General features: G+C 59.1%; 1 protein-coding gene across 1 annotated transcript in view; it reads left to right on the forward strand.

Annotated features, from left to right (window-relative positions):
- The first annotated feature begins 1,325 nt into the window (after window positions 1–1,325).
- The window catches only part of LOC116581470 (kinesin-like protein KIF19), a 31,531-nt gene continuing 13,136 nt past the window's right edge, over window positions 1,326–19,720 (forward strand). Inside the window, exons 1-12 of the mRNA XM_032328646.1 lie at window positions 1,326–1,427; window positions 1,769–1,849; window positions 5,223–5,333; window positions 7,043–7,130; window positions 7,858–7,994; window positions 8,122–8,247; window positions 8,900–9,094; window positions 11,911–12,063; window positions 12,640–12,762; window positions 14,524–14,674; window positions 17,643–17,820; window positions 18,918–19,101. Of these exons, the coding sequence (XP_032184537.1) occupies window positions 1,329–1,427; window positions 1,769–1,849; window positions 5,223–5,333; window positions 7,043–7,130; window positions 7,858–7,994; window positions 8,122–8,247; window positions 8,900–9,094; window positions 11,911–12,063; window positions 12,640–12,762; window positions 14,524–14,674; window positions 17,643–17,820; window positions 18,918–19,101 (1,626 nt within the window). The 5' untranslated portion in view covers window positions 1,326–1,328. The remainder of the gene's footprint in view (window positions 1,428–1,768; window positions 1,850–5,222; window positions 5,334–7,042; window positions 7,131–7,857; window positions 7,995–8,121; window positions 8,248–8,899; window positions 9,095–11,910; window positions 12,064–12,639; window positions 12,763–14,523; window positions 14,675–17,642; window positions 17,821–18,917; window positions 19,102–19,720) is intronic.

A 19,720-nucleotide genomic window follows, 5' to 3' on the forward strand; every position in this document is an offset into this window, starting at 1 on the left:
ATGGTGGTAAGAAAGAAAAGGTTCAGGCTTTGGTCGTTTTCCCAGATTTTTAACAGAGCTTTCAAAAAATTTACTTTTGATTGTTTTAAACTTGTTAGTTGTAATTGTTTTACATAATTTGTTAATAAAAGAATTTCCAAAACACGTGTGCTTGTTTTGTTCTGTTCAGCTCTAGAAACAGGTTTCCCAGGCCAGGCCCAGGCAGAATGGCCTGACCTGTCCTGCGTGTCAGGGGCGGCCTCTGTGCTCTGGCTTTTGGCTGGGGCATCAGGGTGGGTGCAGCCCCAGCTCCCCCAGCATGGACCAGCCATCCTGGTCCTGTCTCCAGAGGAGACCTTTGCTCTCTTGAGGGAACTAGAGCCTTGGGCTCTCCGGCATCTGCCTGTGGGTCACAGGTTGGAGCCTTTGTGGAAGGGAGATGTGGGCATCACCCTGGGCAGTGCTCTCTGTTCCCCTTGCGTTGGTGGTGGGGCGGGGACGTCCTGGTGCTCAGCGCTGACCTGCCGCCCGGAAGAGAACAGGGCCAGGCTGGGACAGCTGTGCTGACCTGCGGGGAATCACTTGAGCTCAGGCCTGGCCCCCACTGTTCCACTGACCTCTGCACCTCCTAGCACGCAGCTGCAGTCTCCGAAGCCAGATTTCTCAGGCGCAAACTTACTGGATCTGGCCTCTGAGCGACTTTCATCCAATGCAGGAGCGGCTTGTTCATGCCAATCGTTCTCCCCATGAGGGCACACCGCCCCAGAGGCTGTGGGGAAAAGCAGGGCACAGCCCAGTGCACCTGCACAGATGCCTGATGGTCAATGCCAGTCTGGCCCAGGGTGTGGTGGAGATGAAATGCAGCTAGAAAGATGTCCTGAGCAGAAACCAGAAAGTCACTTCAAGGTTGTTCTAGAAATGCATTCATGGGGAGAAGCATTTGTAGTCGAGATTACTTTTGTTAAATAACTAGTGGGATTGGCTGCCCGTTGGTGGAAACGCTCCAAGGCCAAGCCTCTGGCTCTCAGGCTTCCCTATAGAGTAGGTGAAGCAATCCAGGAGCCCTGGGGTTTGGCAGTGAGTGAGGGCAGAGACATGAAGTCTGGGCCAAGGTCTGGAGCCCGACCCTGCATGCCCAGCATGCAGCTGGCTTGTGTCTTCCGGGGCCCAGGCCACCCAGCTGCTTGGGGCCTCCCGAACCACGTGTGCAGTCCCATGTGTGCGACAGTTAAGGACTGGCTGAGCTCCTGGGGCTTGCTGATGTCACTGAGACAGGGCGGGTGGGGGAGTGGGGGCTCTGGGCAGACAGGTAGCCTTGCTTTGCCTGCCAGGAGAGCAGGGAGCACGCCATGCCTGCCGGCCCCACTGCTGGCCCTGCGGCTGGCCCTTCCCCGGCCAGGGGCAGCCCGGCCATGAGAGAGGTGGAGCCCAAGGACCAGCCCCTCACGGTGAGCATCCCCCCTTGTGTTCCCAGGCTGCCACCTCCTGACCCTCTTGGTGCCTTGTTGGCACGGGTCAGTGTGCAGGACTGTGGGTTCCCTTCCAGGGCCTTGCCTCTACTCCCCTGTCTCTGCCTCTCCCCCCACCCCCTGCCAGCCCTGTGATTCCCCCAACAAGCTCCAGGCCCTGCGGGGGGCTTCAGCCTACTTGGTGGTTGGTGAGCTGAGGTCGGTTACAGGGAGACCCTTGTGGAGCAGGGTGCGGGGCCCTGGTGCATTGGGAGGATGGGGAGCAGCCTCTGGGGGTGGGGGGATTCTGGATGGCAGCCGCCACGGTGTTCTGCCCACAGGTAGCGCTTCGGATCCGTCCGCTCAGTGACACAGAACTGGAGGAAGGGGCCGCTGTCATTGCCCACAAGGTGGGGGACCAGGTGAGACCACAGGGGCACAGGGCGGGGGCAGGCACGGGGCGTGTGTTCACGGGGTTGCGATGCTCACTTACATGCGCTTTGCCAGCTCAGCTGTTCCCAGCTATTCCCCACACCAGGCAGAGCTAAGAGGAACACAGGACCGTCCCTATCCTGCTTGCTGTCACAGAGGATCAAGCAGGGCAAAGGGGTCACTCTCAGACCTGGAGCAGTTCCCAGAGGAGGCGAGAGGGGGCAGTCCTGGCAGAAGGGAAGTCAGCCCCCAAGGTTGGGGGCGGGGGGGGGGCGAGTGTGGCCGCTCTGAGGACACAGGGCAGGAGAGGCAGAGGGGACCAGAGCCCTTTGGCAGGTCTAGCTAAGGGTCTAGGGCCCTCGTTTGAAAAGGGCCCCAGGTAAAAACGGTAATAGCGGGTTCTGCCGGGACCCCGCTGTCCCTGAGCTGTCCCTGCAGGTGACATTTGTCGCATTGCAGAATGAATGCCAAGTATGGGCTAAGACAGATTTTGTCAGATGAATTGGATTTTTCCATTTGTCATTAGCAAGGCAGTTGTAATGAGGGATTGAATGTCGTGCCTAGGAGAAGGTTTGCACGTCAGAGGCAAAGTACCAGGATGTTGGGGAGCCCTGACTGCCACCCCCCCACCAGGTCAGGCGCCCCGTGCTGACCTGGCAGCTGGGGAGCTGTAGAGGACGCTGTGGGACAAGGAAATGGACAGCCGTCTAGGTGGTGCGGACACCTCGGGGTGCGCGGGGCAGAGGCTGCAGTGAATTTAGATCCATGAGCAGCCCATGGTGACAGTCATTACACTGGGGGGAGCAGAGTCGTGCAGGGACGAATCTGGCTCAGGTGTGAAGAGTGTAGGTGTTCTTTCTATGGAAGCAGCATTGCTCCTGCTGAGTTCATGTGCTAAGAGCTGGGGGTCAGGGATGCGGCGAGAGACCCAGCCGGGCTGCTGTCACTTGGGGACCGGTGACCGCCCGGAGCAGGGACTGCCTTGTGCATGGTCAGAGGAGGAAGGGAAGGCCCTGTCACATAACTCTGAAGGCAGAATAACAAATTTCCTGGGACCGATAGTGATTCTCAGGGTAGTGTCATTAGTCCCCAGACCTTGGTGCTGGCCTATCTGGAAACGACGGATGTCCTCCCGGGGAGCGCCCCCACTGTCCACGGTACCTCCTGTCCTCCCTGATACTGGAAGTCATAGGCCCCCTTTTCGTCCTGGCGGTTACACACCTGGGAGGTGACCGACCCCCAAGCGAGAAGTGTCCCCTGCTGGCCCTGGTCCCGGGCAGCTCCGTGGGCATGAACGCTGCCCAGGGGTTCCCGCAGGTCATGATGAGACTTTCTCCCACTCCTCTGGCTTTGGGGATCTGGTGACTTGAGGGAAACAGGACACCTCTGGAGGGCAGGGAAGGAAGTGGCCTTTGTGAGTTGAAGCTTCATGTTTCCCGGGGCCATTGTCCTTCTGAAGCCTTGGAACTCGGGACCTGGCTGGTCTGCTTGGCACAGGGGGAGCTGTGTGTGCGAGGTCCCCGAGGCCCTCTCTGCCCTCCCTTCCCCCCCAGGCCGCCTGCTCTGCTGTTCCTTCCATCGCAGGGTCCTTTCAGAGCCCACCTGCGGCCTGGCTCCAAGGTCCCCTTGCTCCGGAGTGCACGAAACACAGCTGGGTTTTTAAGAACTGGAGGGAGACCCCTGTAACTTACAGGTCACCATTTTAAGCTGAGCAAGTCAGTGGCTGTGAGGACACGCAGCCCTGGGCAGACACCACCTCTGTCCAGTTCGAAACATTTCCGTCTCCCGGGAAGGGTCCCTTGCCCACGCTGAGCTGCCCCCCACCCTCCCCTGGCCCCCGCTGGCCAGCTTGCTGACCGAGGCTCACGGGGTGTGGCCTGGTCCTACCCAGGCTGGTGGTTCTGAGGCTCATCTGTGTGGTGGCACATCCACGTTTCTGTGTAACACCATGTTCTGATGGGACCTCAGGCCAGCCAGAGGCAGAGAGACCCGGGTGAGAGCCCCCGTATTGTCTGCCGACTCGTTTCCCCCGCAGGGGCACCTGGCCTCTTCTCCCGGTGTGTACGCGCTCCCTTTGACTGGGCAGCCAGAGACGTTGCGCCCCTCCGCCCCCAGAGATGTCCCTGCGTGTTCCCTAAAAACACGGATATTCTGCGACCATGGGACAGCGACCAAAATCACGAAGTTGATACTGATGATACCTCACCAGCACGTGTGTTTATGGCTGGCTCTTTTCTCTCAATCGTGTTATTTTATAGCAAATTTTAAAAAGGTTTGTTTTTCACGTATGAGAGCCATTGCAACTGATACTTCTTGAATACTGAGCATGTGATCGCTTGTGCCCCTTACGGCTGTGGGTTCTGCTCCCAAGTCCACCTTATACGTGGGAAAACAGCACCCAGGTTGGTGGGGACACTTGCCCGAGGACTTCCGCTGGTGAGAGCCTGTTCTGAACCTACCTGGTCCCCTGACATTCTGGCCTGGCTGACAGCGCGCTCACCTGGCGGGAACTGTGTGGATGGGAGCTGCCCCCACCAGATCCCTTTCCTGAGATCCTCTCCACAAAGTTTGAAAGTGGTTAGCTTATGTCATGGAAAACTTGTTGGCCCGAAGCCGGGGCAGGCCCCAGGGGCTCCCAGCCCTGCCTGACTCCGCAGGAGCCTCTGGGCAGCCCTTGCCTCCTGAGGCCTCTGTTTCCAAAGCTGTGGACAGAGGGAGGGGTTGACCGGGTGGCCAGTGGGGGTACGGGTACACAGGTTGGCCAGGCTCTTGGTCTGCCCAGTTGTGCATGCAGGATTCACCCAGCGCCCATGCTCCCCACCAGCCCAGGAGCTCCTCCCGCAGTAAACAGAGCAGATTGGTCTCTAATTGCTCTGCCCCCATCCCCAGAGGCCCTCCTACACCGTGCTTCATAATTATGTATTTGTATGAGATGGAAGAGGCCCAGGGGAGGGGGCCACCTTGCACTGGCTTGGAGCAGCAGAGGGGACCGCAGAGCTTGGGAGTGGGCAGGAGGGACATGGGCGCACACTTGGATACCCCGGGGTTGGGGGGGTATGGAGCGCCCCTTCTTCCTTTAATTCACCAAAGGGCCCCATCCCTATTGAATGGGTTCTGGGGTACAGAGCTCAACAGGCCCGGGGCAGGGGTGCGGGAACGTGGATGGGAGGTGGAGAGGATAGGAGGACCAGACCCCCACCCCCGTGCCCCGGCTGAGCAAAGAGGCCTGCAGCCCTCCTGAGATACAGACTAAGTCCCGGGCACTCCCAGGCAAGGACCAGGCCTGGGGTCCTTCTGGGCACATGGAGCCCACCCTGATTCTGTGAACAGCCTTTCCTCTGACGCCTCCCTCCCCTGCCACAGACGGTGGTGCTCATGGGCCCCAGCGAAGATCCCGAGGACACGCTGCGCACACACCGGTCGCGGGAGAAGACCTTCATCTTCGACGCTGTTCTGGACCAGCATGCGTCGCAGGTACCCTGCGGCCCACCGGCCCCGTGAGCTCCCACGGGGGCTCACCAGACCCTGGAGCCCTCCTGGGGAGGACTCAGTGGCCAGGTGGTCCCGTCCACCACTTGTCACAAGAGTCTCCCTGCTGAATAAGGAAGGGGCTGGCACTTGGGCTGTCCTGAGGCAGGGAGCGGGAGGCGCCACGCACGGGGCCCTGGGTTCACGCAGGTTCTCATTTGTCCATCCAGACAGGGCGGGGTCCCCTCCGCCCTGTGGCTGGAGCATGCTCCCCACCCACATGGGCCCCCATCCAGCGAGGGAGGCAGGTGCTGAGTCAGCACTGTCGTGGGCACCAGCAAGGCACACGGCGGTGAGCCGGGATCCGGAGGAGGGGCAAGCCAGCGGGGATAGCTGCAGGGGACCAAGGGTCCTGGCGTGGGCCTTAGTTGGCCCCTTCTCAGACTGGGCGCGGGAGTCCCAGCATCAGGCCGCACTCACCAGCACCCTCCCCCAAGGATGAAAGGCTGTTTGGCTCATCCCCTGACCCCCACCTGTGAGAGGGATCTCATTGCCCCAGCCATAGAGGGGAGCCTGGGGAGCCCGGCAGAGCAGGATTGGCACCTGGGCTTCTGGAGATGGGGATGTCCTCCAGGGAGAGGAAATCTAGGGGATGTTTGGCCCCGAGACCTGTCCAACCCTGCCCACCCTGTCCCTGCCCTCTGGGCCCCAGTATGGCTTGTCTCGGATGCACCGGCCGCCTAGGGGCCCCGGGAGTGGCCCCCCACTTCAGGACACAGCTTTAGTTCTATTGATAACGGATTTGCTCCACGTGGCCGAGCCGGGTGTTGTCCGAGTGGACATGTGCTCTTACTCCCAAGATCTTCATGGGGCTGGAAGTAGGAGGGAGTTGAACAGTGGCCCCTGCGGAGGGCTGTCCTCACGTGCATGGTCCTGCCAGCCTCTCGGAAGCTCTCCACGCTGTCCTGAGATGGGGCCCCATTGTACAGATGGGGAAACCAAGGCTGGATGCTAGAGAGTTGCAGGCCAGGTCCCAGCCCCTGATGATGGAAGTCCAGAGCTGGGGAAAGCAGTACCCATGCCCAGATGCTGTGAGCCGTGTTGCCAGCCAGGGCTACTGGGACAGTTCTGTGATGTGGGGAGCAGGGTCCAGACGGGCGCCCAGGAAGGGCAGCAGATACGGCATTGTCATTTCTGTCAGGTCCAGCCATACATACACACCTGGAGGTGTCCTTCCTTGAATACCCCTGTGGGCAGGGAGCTCACTACCACACTTGTTGCTCGGTGTTGCTACCTTATGTGGGATTTTGTGGGCCTGAGATTTGTCAGGCCCATCCCGGTTTTATCCCATGATGTGGAGTCCTGATGCCCTTGCAAGTCCTGTGCTGCCTTCTAGTCCCAGGCACTGTGTCTGACTTCTCTCGGCTCCTGAGAAGCCTGGAGTGGCCCCATCCGTGTCCATCACCAGACATGTGACAGGCCTCATGGCGGGAGCTGTCATGCACGCTTGTGTATAATCCTCCCCGATGGCTTCTCCAGGAGCCCGGCCCTGTCTCACGCCCTGGGGTGGCACAGCAGCAGGATGGGGACTGGAGCCCATGCTGCATCTAGACTGGCCCCCTCCCGACGGTCCCTGGCCATGGGCAGACACCACACACCGGTCCAACTCTGGCCAGGTCACATGTCCCACTGTCTGTCCTTCCGTCCGTCCACAGGAAGATGTGTATCGTGCCACCACCCAGCACCTCGTGGAAGGCGTCGTGTCTGGGTACAACGTGACGGTGTTTGCCTATGGCCCCTCAGGTACGGCTAAGGGCCGGGCCCCCAGAGGGGGCGGGGCTGACAGCCGCAGTGCTCTCCCTCCCAGCACAGAGCACCAGCCTGCACCAGCATGTGGTGGCTCCTTCCATCCTCGTTGCGGTCCCCATGGGCAGTGAGTGCCACCCCCTTGGCACACACGAGGAAGCTGAGACTCAGAGAGCACACACGGCTGGTAGGCGTGCACGTAGGTGTCCAGCCACCTCTGCCCCTTGCTGCCCACGAGAACCCACAGACGTCTTCACAACTAGCAGTTGGGCTCCACAATGGTCCCCAAAGCTTAGCCACCTCTCACGTCCTGAAAGCCAGGATGGCAGAGGTTGGAGCAGATGGGAAGATGGAGGCCTGGGAAGCCCTTGGCCCAGGGTCATGGCCTGGGGACGTCACTCACGCCGTGGATATTAACACACACCTACTGCCTGCCAGGTTCTGGCGGGGGGGGGGTCTTTGGGGAGCAGGGGCAGGTGGCATTCCTGTTGATAGACACGAGCCCGGCCCCCGTGTCTGGGGTTTCTTGTGCAGGGGAGCCATCAGACTTCCGCGGGCTTCCCTTTGCCCCCGTTTCCGAAACAGAAAACAAGCATGTCTGAGTGTTCAGGACCGTTTGCCTAAGGTGGCGGAGGTGTGGACCGTCAACTGGTGGCACGTGTCCAGGCAAGGTAGGAGCCCGCCTCAGGAGTCCCCGCCCTGGCGGCTGTCCACCTGCCCACAGGCGCGGGGAAGACCTACACCATGCTGGGCATGGACACGGAGCCCGGCATCTACCTGCGGACCCTCACCGACCTCTTCCGGGCCATTGAGGAGGCCCGCGACCATGCGGACTGCAGCGTGTCCATGTCTTACCTGGAGGTGAGCCTGCCCGCTGGCCTCCTGGTAGACCTCCGCCCTTGGGACGTCGGAGTTCTGCTGAGATGTACCTACTGTGCTGTTCTTGCCCCACAGCTGCTGCATTTTCCCCTTGTGTCTCTCCTCCCAGATTTATAACGAAGTGATCCGGGATCTCCTGAACCCATCCTCGGGATTCTTGGACCTGAGGGAGGATTCTCGGGGCAACATCCAGATCGCAGGCATCATGGAGGTCTCCACCTCGAACGCCCAGGAGGTGAGGGTCACCGGGGGCCTCGGCCTCAGCCGCCACGCTCGCCAGAGCTCAGATAACGCAGCTCCATGTTGTTTCCCTGCTAACGGGGCGGCACACGGTGTGTTCAGGGCAGACATCGTTGACCACTGTTCCCTTTGCGCCCAGATGTGGGCGAGGAGCCTGTTCCCACACAGCACCCCAGCCAGTCCCAGCCCGTCTGAAATCCCCCATGTGCTCTGTGGTCCCAGCACCTCCTGGCACACAGTGGGCACCCCGCCGAGGCTGGCTGGCCTGGTTCCTGCAGCGGCTTGCACACAGATGGGTTCCAGCCCACCTGCCAACCTCAGCGAGCCCGTATGCCTGTGGGGTTCTGTGGCAGAAGGTTCTAGAACTGGTCCTGGCTGTGTGGGGAAGATGTGGGTGACCCAGTGACGGGGTCTGCCATGGGTAGAGGAGGGGGAGGGTGACACCAGTGTCTACCATCTGCCATCCCGGCTGGATTGGTTAGCTCGATCAATGGGTCACTCCGAGGCATAACCGAGACACTGCTTCCGCCAGACAAGGTTCTGCAAAGAGCTGCCCGAGGGGGGCCGGGGGACCAGCCCTCCGGTGGGCCCCACGTGGTGCTAGGGGAGTGTGTGGCCCCCTTGCCCAACTCCGCCTGTGTCCTCAGATCATGCAGCTCCTCACCAAAGGCAACCGGCAGCGCACGCAGGAGCCCACGGCCGCCAACAAGACATCCTCTCGCTCCCACGCAGTGCTACAGGTCACTGTGCGCCGGCGGAGCCGCGGGGCAGACTCACTGGAAGAAGTGCGCGTCGGGAGGCTCTTTATGGTGGACCTGGCGGGCTCGGAGCGGGCGTCACAGGTTCTCTGACCACCCCCCACCCAACATACCTGTGGTTACCCCCACCCAACATCCCTGCAGTTACTCCTCACGGTCTATGAGTGGGGCCCTGCCCCTCCTCGTCCGCCAGCACCCGCAACTCCCAGTGTGGCGCCCGCTCGCGACCTGCTTACCGCGCACATGGAGTCTCAAATGTTGCGAGGCAGAGCCCGCAGGGCTGGTACCTGCAGCCTTGTAGGTCTTGAGTGGCAGGCTGTCCTGACAATGAACCACATCCAGACCCACCCCAGTGCCGAGCCTCTGTGGGGAAGACAGGTGCTTGAGCCGATGAAGAAGGCCCGAGGAGGCCTGTGTTTAGAGATTGGGGCCCATGCAGAGGCTGTGTGAGCCCAGAGGAGGGCAGGGTGCTGGCATGCAGTCTCGGGGCTGAGCCTGAGGGCGTCCTTAGGAGTTTGGTGGGATGCAAGGAAGGGCATGTCAGGTGGAGGGAACGGTGTGTGCAAAGCGTGGCTGTTAGGAGGACGGCACCCAGTTTACTCCAGCCCAATGTGGATGTAAGCCTGACAGTCTTTCTGAGTGTCCCACCTGCCTGCCCCTGAGTCCTTGGTTTGCCTGTCCTTAGAGGTACTTGTCACTCGAAGTGGGGGCTGTGCTTACCTTCTGCCTAGCCCAGGGCCAGGCACAGAGCATGTGCTGGATGGAGGCCGTGCTCACAAAGTAGTGTTGTCACCAAATGCCCAGGCCTTTAGCAGGTGTAATCCATGTAATCCCCCCAGCAGAGGATAAGGTGGGCCACGGATGTGGAGGCTGGGCCCCAGGCAGTGTGGTGACTTGGCGGTGCACAAGATATTCAGTGTTAGATCCAAGCTTTGGACCTGGGGGCATCTTGCCCAAATCTGTGCCTTCTGCTGCTGTGTTAGCTGGCCCCCGGTTTGCACTGACACTCTCTGTTTGGGGTTTTATCATGGGGTCATCGCATCTGTTCATGCCCTGCCCTTGGTGTGCCTGTAGCTGAAGTGAGCAGGGCCGGGCCAGCGGCCAGGGGCAGACTGCTTTGAAATGCCATGTGTTCGTAGACCATTTGATGCACAGTAGGGCCAGGAGACCCGGAGATGACTGCCATTGGGAAGATAGTCCTACTCACAGTTCTCAGAGGAGGGCGTGTGGGATTTCACGCGGGGAGGCGGCAGGGCCGGTCAGCAGGCAGAGGAAGGCCGCACAGTGGGCGAGAGCCTTCTTGTGGTTGCCCCAGGAGGAGCAGGTGTGGCGGGGTGAGCAGGCTCAGGATGGCTAGTTAGAGTAATTTCCATGACTCTGGGGCACAATGGCTATTTGTCTGGTTCCCGGTCCTGGGGGATTCATGCGGGGTGACAGTGGCCCAGAGTGAGGTGGCAGAGGTGTGGGCTCTGGGTTGGTGGTCTGGATTTGAAAAGCTTGTTCTATATCACTGGGAATTGGCTAATGCTGAGAGGGGCAGTCCCTCCAGGGTCAGCAAGGACCCCAGTTGTCAGAGCATTAGAGCACCGAGCGAAGGGCATGGCTGACCCATGGACAGATGTGGGTACAGACAAGATCACATAAGGGGGCCTCGTGTGACAGAGGTCTGGGACTCTGGCCTGTTCTAGCTGGGCCCAGCTGTGTCCTCGGGGCAAGATGGAGAGGGTTGCCAAGAGGGGTCCAGGGTCTGGCTCTTTGCTCTCACTCTGCTCTGACTTGCTGTGTGCCTTTGGGTAAGTCACTGTCCCTCTCTGGGCCTTGGTTTGGGTTTAGGTGTATATTCAAGTGGCCTACGTGGGTTACTTTTACAGTCTGCTTGGCTCTCATGAGCTGTTGTTTCTTCATAGAGAATCATTTGTGAAAGCCTTTGTTCCAGGGCACGAGGTCTCAGAGAAAGCCTCCCAACTCTATGACAGACATGTGACATGAGCAGCTGCCCTGGCTCTGGCCACACTAGCAGCTGTGGTCCCGCCCTGCACCGGCTCCCCCATAACAAACGTAGTAGCTGGCATTTACCCCTCGCCTCTGGGGGCCTAGCCTGACCTGGCCTGTTGCACATGTTACACACTAAATCCTCCCCATTACCCCATGAGGTTGGGAGAGTGAGGAAGCTGGGGCAGACTGGGAGATCTGTCCGAGATTCTCAAACCATGTTCTAGGTTGCCTCCCACACCCTTAATGAGAAAAACATTTTTTTTTTTAAATTTCAAATGTATTAGAAGCACAGTGCAGGAAATGTGGAAACTACAGATAAGGGGAAGAAAGTAAGAGACCATGCCGTGCTTGCACTCAGAGGTGTTTATCCTAAGGGCATTTTGGCTTATCTGTGCAGCCCACACCACGGGCTGGGTGCTGCCAGGGTCCTGGGCTCTGGGGACACTTGGCTACCAAGGAGCCTGGGGTCCATCAGGGAGTGGGTGGGAAGACGTGGAAGGCAGCAGAGAGCAAGGCGGTTGCCGGGCAAGTGAAATGGTGGAAGAAATAGGATGGGGGGCCGGCTGCTACTGTCCCTGCTTTGGAGAGCCGGGTGGGGTTGCCCCTGCAGGAGGGGACGCTGAGCCACGGCCAAAGGATGGGCAAGTTCCAGTGTGGGGGGTGCTGTCAGCATGAACCCCGGTCTGTGTCTCATGAAGGTGGGGCTCCTGTGCACAGACAGCCCCCACCCCCAGTTCTCATCTCACTTAACGAAAGCTTATAGTCCCGGTGAGCGTAAGCGTGCGGCACTGCCTCGTCCCCTCCTGTAGCCATCTGAGCCATCCAAGCGTGCCATCGGAGCCGTCCAGGCCCGGGAGGGATGGGCCAGCACATGGCCCGGACCGGACCTCTCTTCTCCCGCCCAGACCCAGAACCGCGGCAAGAGGATGAAGGAGGGCGCCCACATCAACCGCTCCCTGCTGGCTCTGGGCAACTGCATCAGTGCGCTCAGCGAGAAAGGCGGCAGCCGGGCGCAGTATGTGAACTTCCGGGACAGCAAGCTCACAAGACTGCTGAAGGTACAGCCCATCCGCCTCGTAGGGGGCGTCCCTGCCAGGAGGGAGGCCCGGACCTGGGTCTCAGGGTCCCTCCAGGAACCCCTGAAGGCACGAGAACCCTGTAGAAACCATGCCTGGTCACTGCCTGGCTCCAGCCCCATCCGTCTGAGGAGGGGTCAGCCTGGGCTTGCACACTCCCAGTCACAGGGAGCTCACTACCTTCCTGATGCTGCCTGTCCTATCTTGGATAGTCTAACAGTGAGACTTGCCCCTCTATTCTGAGCTGGACACTGTCCCCACTATTTATGTAGCAAGGGTATAGGTGAACAGGCCAGCAAAGCAGTACACAGACGTTCCCGTAGACTTGGGTTCTCAATCTACTCTGTTCTCATTAGAGCAGAAGTCTGCCGGGGTGGGCCAGGTACAGATCTCACTTTGTCCTGGCGTCCCCTCCCTGAGCACCAAACCCTCGGTCCTGGCATTGCCTGCCTTTCTCAGGGTTTGGAGCAGGAACTGCAGAGGGCTGGTCCAGAGGGGCCTGGGACGGGAGGTGGGGTCCCGTTCCCTTCACCTCCACCAGGGCCTTCTGCTGAGCAGGACGCCCTGGGGGGGAACAGCCGCACAGTGATGATCACGCACATCAGCCCGGCCAGCACATCCTTCGAGGAGTCTCGGACCACCCTGCTGTACGCCTACAGGGCCAAGAACATCAAGACGCGGGTGAGGCCCCCATGTGCCGAATTCTCACTCCACGATCCCTCTGGAACCTCTGGGGGTGGTCCCCCTTCCACCCCGGCTCCTGGCAGTGCTGGGTGTGTGGCGCCTGACTTCTCTGTTCGTCCCTTCTCTTCTCTGATGAGGACGCAGGCCTTGGGTTTCGGGCGCCCCAAATCCAGGACGGTCTTGTATTGAGATCCCTAATTACACCAGCAAAGATCCTTTCTTCACATGAGGCCCCAGTCACGGGGCTTGGGATGTTTCCGACACGGACTTAGCCATCCTCCAGGTGCACTGTGAGCTCCAGATGTCCCTGGAAGGTGGGGCCTGTTATCCTGTTCTGCAACCTGGGCAGCCAAGGCATGGAGAGAGAGAGAGAGAGAAAGCCACTTGAGCAGAGCAGGCTCACAGCGCAGGGTGGCCCGGCTCTGGAGACAGTGCTGCGAGCACCGGCTTCTCTGGCTCTGGCTGCTGTGCTCAGTGCAGAGGGCTCGCGTCAGGAGGCCGGGCGTGGGTTCGGGATGCATGTGGGTTCGGGGTGCACGGCTGGCGGCCAGCGAGGAGAGCTGTGATCCCCACCAGCAAACCTGGGTCGAGCCCTCCCTGCCACACAGCCCTGAGCTCAGCGGCGGCATGGCCTCTGCTCTCAGCCAAATTGTGAGCTTCGCTGCAGGTGTGGGAGGACAGATCAGTATGTCACTTCCGACTGTGATCAATGCTCTAAATGGCAGCCACGGGGTGCTACAAGGGCAAGTGGCTGGGAAGACAGAGCTGAGAGGCTGGGTCGAGGACGCTAGGCCTCAAATGTAGGAGGGCAGGGTGTGCAGACGGCAACCAGCCCTTCCACCCTCCAGACCCGCCAGAGAGAGACTTGGGCCCAGGTGCTCGAAAGCTCCAAAGTGCCTACAGAAGGGGACGGCGTGTGCAGACGGGTGCATCCTGCCGTGGACTGCTGTGCGGCTTTGGAGGGAATGGGTTAGGCCCAGCTGTGCAGATGGAGGCCTCCCAGCCACAGCGCAGGATGAGGAAAGCAAAGTTAGAGAAGAGCTCTGGGGGGCGCCGGGCTGGCCCAGTAGGTGGAGCTGACGAGTCTCAATCTCAAGGTCATGGGTTTGAGCCCCATGTGGCACTGGAGCCCTGGTCTGATGTAATTTACATAAAAAACCGAAGCCAAGCCTCTACTGAGAAGCCCCGTGTGTGTCTGCAGATGTGTACGTCTGCAGAGAACCCCAGAGGGGACGGTCCAGAGGGCGCCGATCAGAGTGATCGCAGCGCTTACCCAAGCAAAGGGGCTTTCAACAACTCTTGACAGATCATGGGAAATTTCTTGACTATGGCAAAATATGCATGACATAAAATTTGCCATCTTCACCATTTCTCAGCGTCCAGTTCAGGGGCACCGTCCAGCTACAGAATGTTCCATTCCCATACATGGAGACCCTGTCCCTGTGATGCACGGACCCCCAATCACTCCCCCAGTCCCGGCCCCACCATTTGCTCTCTGTGTCTGTGAGGCTGACGATGCCGGGTCCTCGTGTGCGTGGGGATCCCGGCGTGTCCTTCCGTGTCTGGCTGGTGTCCTCAGGGCTCGTCCCCACGGGGTAGGAGTCCGGTTCCCTCTGTCTTTAAGGTTAAGTTGCATCAATCTGAATTTTCCTAACCAAATGTGCCGTCGTCCTCGTGGCATCATGAGCACGTCACGTGGCGGGGCAGTTTCTGCAAGTGCTGACCTCGGCTTTGGGTCTCCCACCTCCCCCCAACCAGGTGAAGCGTAACCTGCTGAACGCGTCCTCGCGTATCGCGCAGTACACGGACGTCATCTCTGATCTGCGCCGGGAGATCGAGCGCCTCAAGTCCAAAACTGAGACTCAGGAGGAGGAGAGGAGAGGCGACCCTGGCACCCGGGATGCGCAAGGTAGAGCCGAGCTCCTGGGGTCCCTGTGGTTTTGCTGCTGCCTCCCCCCAACCCCCGAGCTCGTGGCTGTGGCCATGGGCTTCAGTCCTCACCTGCCACGCACTGCCGTCTGTTTCCTGGCCCATGTGGGGGGAGCGGCCGCCTTCCCTGCCTTCTCCTGAGCACCTCCTTTCTACCTTCCTGTCCTTCCCACCCTCCCACTTTTTTGTTTCTTTCTTCCTCCCAGATCAGTTGCTCTTTAAAAACACAGTCTTCCATTCCAGAATAGTTTTAGATTTACAGAAGAGCTGCAGGGATAGTACAGAGAGATCTCCACGCCCCTCAGTGTCAGCATCTAAACTTGTATTTATTTACTGAGGCAAAGCTCACACAACTTACAGTTCACCATCTTCGCGTGCACAGCTCCGTGGCGTTCGTGGTGCCCTGTGGCCACCGCCTCCACCTGGTCCCAGAGCAGACCCTGTGCCCGTCACGCAGTTTCTCTCCATTCCCCCTTTCTTCCCAAAGCGGCCTTCCGTAGGCCTCCCTTATGGCTCAGCCTATCATAACTTTTCCAAAAATTATAAAGCTAACTGGTAGGTAAAAAAAAAAAAATGTGTCCTTAAAAACACCAGGAGAAAAGTCAGGTATAGGTCAGTGTATGTATATATACTTTCCTTGCCACTCTCACTCGCTCTGCCCTCCCACGTGGCCCCATCCCATCATCTCGAATTGAATTCCAGACATCGTGTATCACTGTATTCAGAAATAGGTCAGGATGTAATCCCCAAGAAACAAGGACTTGGCCAACACAAAACAGTGGTGCCTTTCCAACACCTGAGAAGATACTCCTGCATTTGCTGGTGTTAGGCTGGGTAGGCAAGCCCAGCCGTGTCACTGGGCCACACCTTGAATGTGGTCTCTTCTGTTCAGTGGCCATCCACTGAATCCTCTTCGTGGTTTTCCTTTCAATTCTTGCTCAAGAACCTGAGTCGTTTGTCCTGTGGATTTGCCGCCTGCTCTGTGCTCTGAGGTCCTATAAGTCAGACATTGTGTCTAAGCACTGGGAAAAGGGGGCGTTCTCTGAGGTCACTGCTGTCATTTTGATGTGAGCCTGTCATGTTCTGTGCGGCATCATGGACACTGGCGTCCAGAGAGGGCCATGTGGTTTGTGTGTGTGTGCGTGCGCACGCGCGCGCGTGTGTGCGTGTGCGTGACGCAGGGCGTCGGCTTTGGGCTGTTCTCTAAGTGACACCAGCCTGCGGCTCTTCTTCTGTTCCTTGTTTTCCTCACATAGCAGCGTGTCCTGGGGGCTGTCCACCTGCACGGTGGATCTGCCACATTCTTTCTAACAGCTGCAGAGCATTCTATTGGAGTCTATCTCATCCCATCTGATGGGTACTTTGGGGATTTCTAGCTACTCAGCCTCCTTGGGCCCTTGTCTTAGGTGACTTGGAGGGCTCAGGGTTCTGTTGGAGCAAGAGGGTGAAGGAAGTATTCAAAGGGAAGGGGCTGTGGTTAATGGAAGACCGAGGCCCATGGGCCAGTGGAGGGTTGGGAGGCCAGTGGGGAGGAAGATGGGGTGGTTGTAGAGAATTTGCAAAGCTGGGTGGTGACCAGGATGTTTGGGCTTCTTCGGGGTTGGGGGTCAACAGGGATGCATGCCTCAAGGGCTTTCACCCGGATGGGTTCTTAATTATTGGGACGGGTCCTGGGTGTTCTGGGGAGACAGGCAACGTCGCGAGGGGTGGTAGTCTCCTGGTGAGCCCTGAGGGGATGACAGGCCCCCTTGGGTCCTGCTGTGGTGTGCCTGGGGCGGCAGTGGTACCCTGGTGTGTACGCCTCTGTCAGGAACATTTTGAGCATTTCCAGATCTTGGTTTTTTTTTTTTTTTTTAAAGATTTTATCTATTTATTTGATAGAGATCACGAGTAGACAGAGATGGGGGAGGGGAAGCAGACTCCCTACTGAGCAGAGAGCCCAATGTGGGGCTCAATCCCAGGACCCTAGGATCATGACTTGAGCCAAAGGCAGAGGCTTTAACCCACTGAACCACCCAGGTGCCCCAAGATCTTGTTTTATTTTTTTTTAAAGATTTTAATTATTTATTTGACAGAGAGAGACACAACGAGAGAGGAAATACAAGCAGGGGAAGAGGGAGAGGGAGAAGCAGGCTTCCCGCCAAGCTGGGAGCCTGATGCGGGGCTTGATCCTAGGACCCTGGGATCGTGACCTGAGCCAAAGGCAGATGCTTAACTCCTGAGCCACCCAGGCACCCCAAGATCTTGTTTTAATGACTAAGTAGTCTAGTCTCTGGATGCAGTGCTCATTTTGCCCATCTCAGATCACTTGGTATTTAAGGAAAACGTGCCCCTTGATCACTGCCCTCCACGTCAGGGGAACAGACCGTGTGTGGCCAGAGTGTAGCTGCAGTGGGGCAGCCAGGGAGTACTGTCCGTGAATCATGGACAACTATTAGGTAGGAACTTACATGGGAAACAAAAGGAACTAGTTTGCTCTGTGGAACTGACATTCTGGCAGGATACAGGTGTCAGATGTATCAGAAAATGTTTATCACTTATCGATATGCAGCCGACTATGACAGAGAAAGCAGGGTATTACCAGCACAAGTGGCAGGTGGACCCAGATTAAGAATCTGAGAGGGTTTCTCTGAGGAAGCGAGGTCTGAGCTCAGATGGCTAGCCCAGCCACACCCCTCCTTGGGTGTGAGACTCCAATCCTGAGCCTGAGAGTGAGACTCAATCCTTGAGCCTGAGACTGAGACTCAAATCCACGGTAATCTGACCCCAAGCCAGGGAAAGAGACCATCTAATCCATCCATTTGATTATTTATCCATCCACCCACCCATCTCTCTAAACATGTATAGAGTTCCTTGGTGCAGACCCTGTGTTGGCGGGCAAGCAAGGCGTTCAAGCTGGGCTTAGGTGGCACTGCTTCTGGGGCAGCTGGCTCTCTTCCCGCCCCCAGTCATGATCCCCGCCCACGATGGAGAGGAGGATAGCCGCCTGCAGATGAACAGGATCCGGGCGCAGCTCATCGGGGCCTTCAAGGAGCAGCTGGAGATGCGGCGCAGCCTGGTGGAGCTGGAGAACTCCAACATCGAGCTGCACGTTGACGTGTCCCGCCACCTGCTGGCCATTGCAGAGTGAGTGTGCTCACATGCCGGCCCCACCAGGGCGGGGAGGCCAGCCAGGACACCACGGGCCACTGAGGGGAGCGCCTTTGTGCTACGGCCTGTAGGGGACTTTAGCGGGGGCACCCTGTGTTCCTGGGCAGGACTCCTGGCCCAATCCCCTCTTGCTGTCCTTCCCCTATAGCCAAGCTGGGCCCAGTGGGAGATCCAGGTGGGAGATCCGGGCCCCTGCGATCTCTCTGTCCCAGTCTGGGGTCCAGAGCCAGCCCTGGCAGGTTAGGATCAACCCTAATCTTCTAGATTCACAGAAGAGGACGCTGAGGTTCAGAGGGGATGTGGGTTTGCCCCCCACCAGGCCAGGACCCTTCTGCCGTTCTCACATCCTTGGTATTTGTACGTACCTTGAATAGACTGACCACATACGGAGGGACTGTGCCGCCTGTCACCTGCAGCGGGACGCTTTTGAGCGGGGGAGGGGTGCTAGTTGCAGTCACACCAGGAGCGGGGTTGCCCGGCCCTGCCCTGCTCAGACAGGGACGCCTGGGTCTGCTGCTTGCGGTCACCTACGCTGGGCGCTTTCTTGTCCCATCCTCCCCGCATTTCCCCTTCTCCTGCCACTTCCTCCTTTCTGTGTATTTTCTGAGTTATACACAGAGCGTGGTACCTGCACCAGAGGAGTTCTTCCACCCGGAGCGCCACTCCGCCCACGCACCGCCCCCAGCCCTGCTCCTTCTGTCCTCCCTTCCCGCTGTCCCCCCCGAACGGTGCCCACGGTGGCTCACAGCTTGCCGGCGGCCCTCTGAGGTTTTGCCCTGAGTGGAGGTCATCAGACTAATCCTTAGAGCCCCAGTGTGCTCTTGCCTCCCAAGGCGGCCCGCAGTCCCCGGGGCAGAGCTGGGGCCGGAGGCAGCAGATACCTGTGTTTCATCGTCCGACAATCCTGTGTAGTGTTCACTGCTTCTGTTTCCTTCTGCTTTTTGTTCGTGAGTTTTTGTGTTTTACAAGATCGGAAAGACAAGGCAGCAGACCTGTTTCTGCCCAGGCCTGTGGGTACACCAGCCCGGGCACGGCTTGCACCCTGATCTCTGGCCTCTCTGTTGTGGCTGCAGCTGGGAGCAGGAGAAAACCCACGAGCACGTGCACAGGGACAGGACACCAGAGAGGGACGAGGAACCAGCAGAGGCCGATGCGGATGGGGACGAGGGCGAATCCTCGGAGCCGCACGAGGTGGCTCTGGCCAGAGAGGAGGTCAACATGCTTTTGGCTGAGCAGCGGAAGACCGCGGCCCTCAAGGTCGGGGAGGGGGCTATGTGTGCAGGGTCATGGCAGTGGTGTGACCAAGGTACACCGGATGGGGCCTGCCACCGCCGTCCTGTAGATGGATGGGGACCAGGCTCAGGGAGCTGAGATGAACTGTTCCACGTCCCCGGGGACAGGGGAAGCCGACGGTGGAGTCCCTGCCCTTCATGCTAGTGATGGCCGAAGGGGGTAGCAGGGGTCAGGGCACAGGAGGGGCTGCCTGGGGCACAGAGGAGCCAGTGGCTGTGGAAACGGGGCAGCTCCTGCCTATCTGCACAGACAGCCGCTCTCTGTCCAGAGTGGCAGAGCCTCCAGCCTGAGGGGTCCTGTGGGCAGGTGCTCCCCACGGGCCCGTGCTTGCTTCGGCCTCTTGCTCCGTCTTCCCCAAGTCAGGTCTTGGGCACAGGCTGGAGGGACACAGTCAGAGGAAGTCAGTCCGGCTCCTCCCTGCAGAAAGGAGCCTCTTGCCCAACCATGAGTTGTGACACGGTAGCTCATCGTCTCGTGGTCCCTATTCTGGCATGGCTGGAGAGCCCCGGTGTCTGCGCAGTGGTCACCCTGCATAGTGTCTGTTCAGGCTCGTGAAGAGCCCCGTGGAGGAGGGGTTGGGGTG

The sequence above is a fragment of the Mustela erminea genome, chromosome 20 (genome assembly GCF_009829155.1).
Source record: "Mustela erminea isolate mMusErm1 chromosome 20, mMusErm1.Pri, whole genome shotgun sequence".
Classification (NCBI taxonomy): Eukaryota; Metazoa; Chordata; class Mammalia; order Carnivora; family Mustelidae; genus Mustela; species Mustela erminea.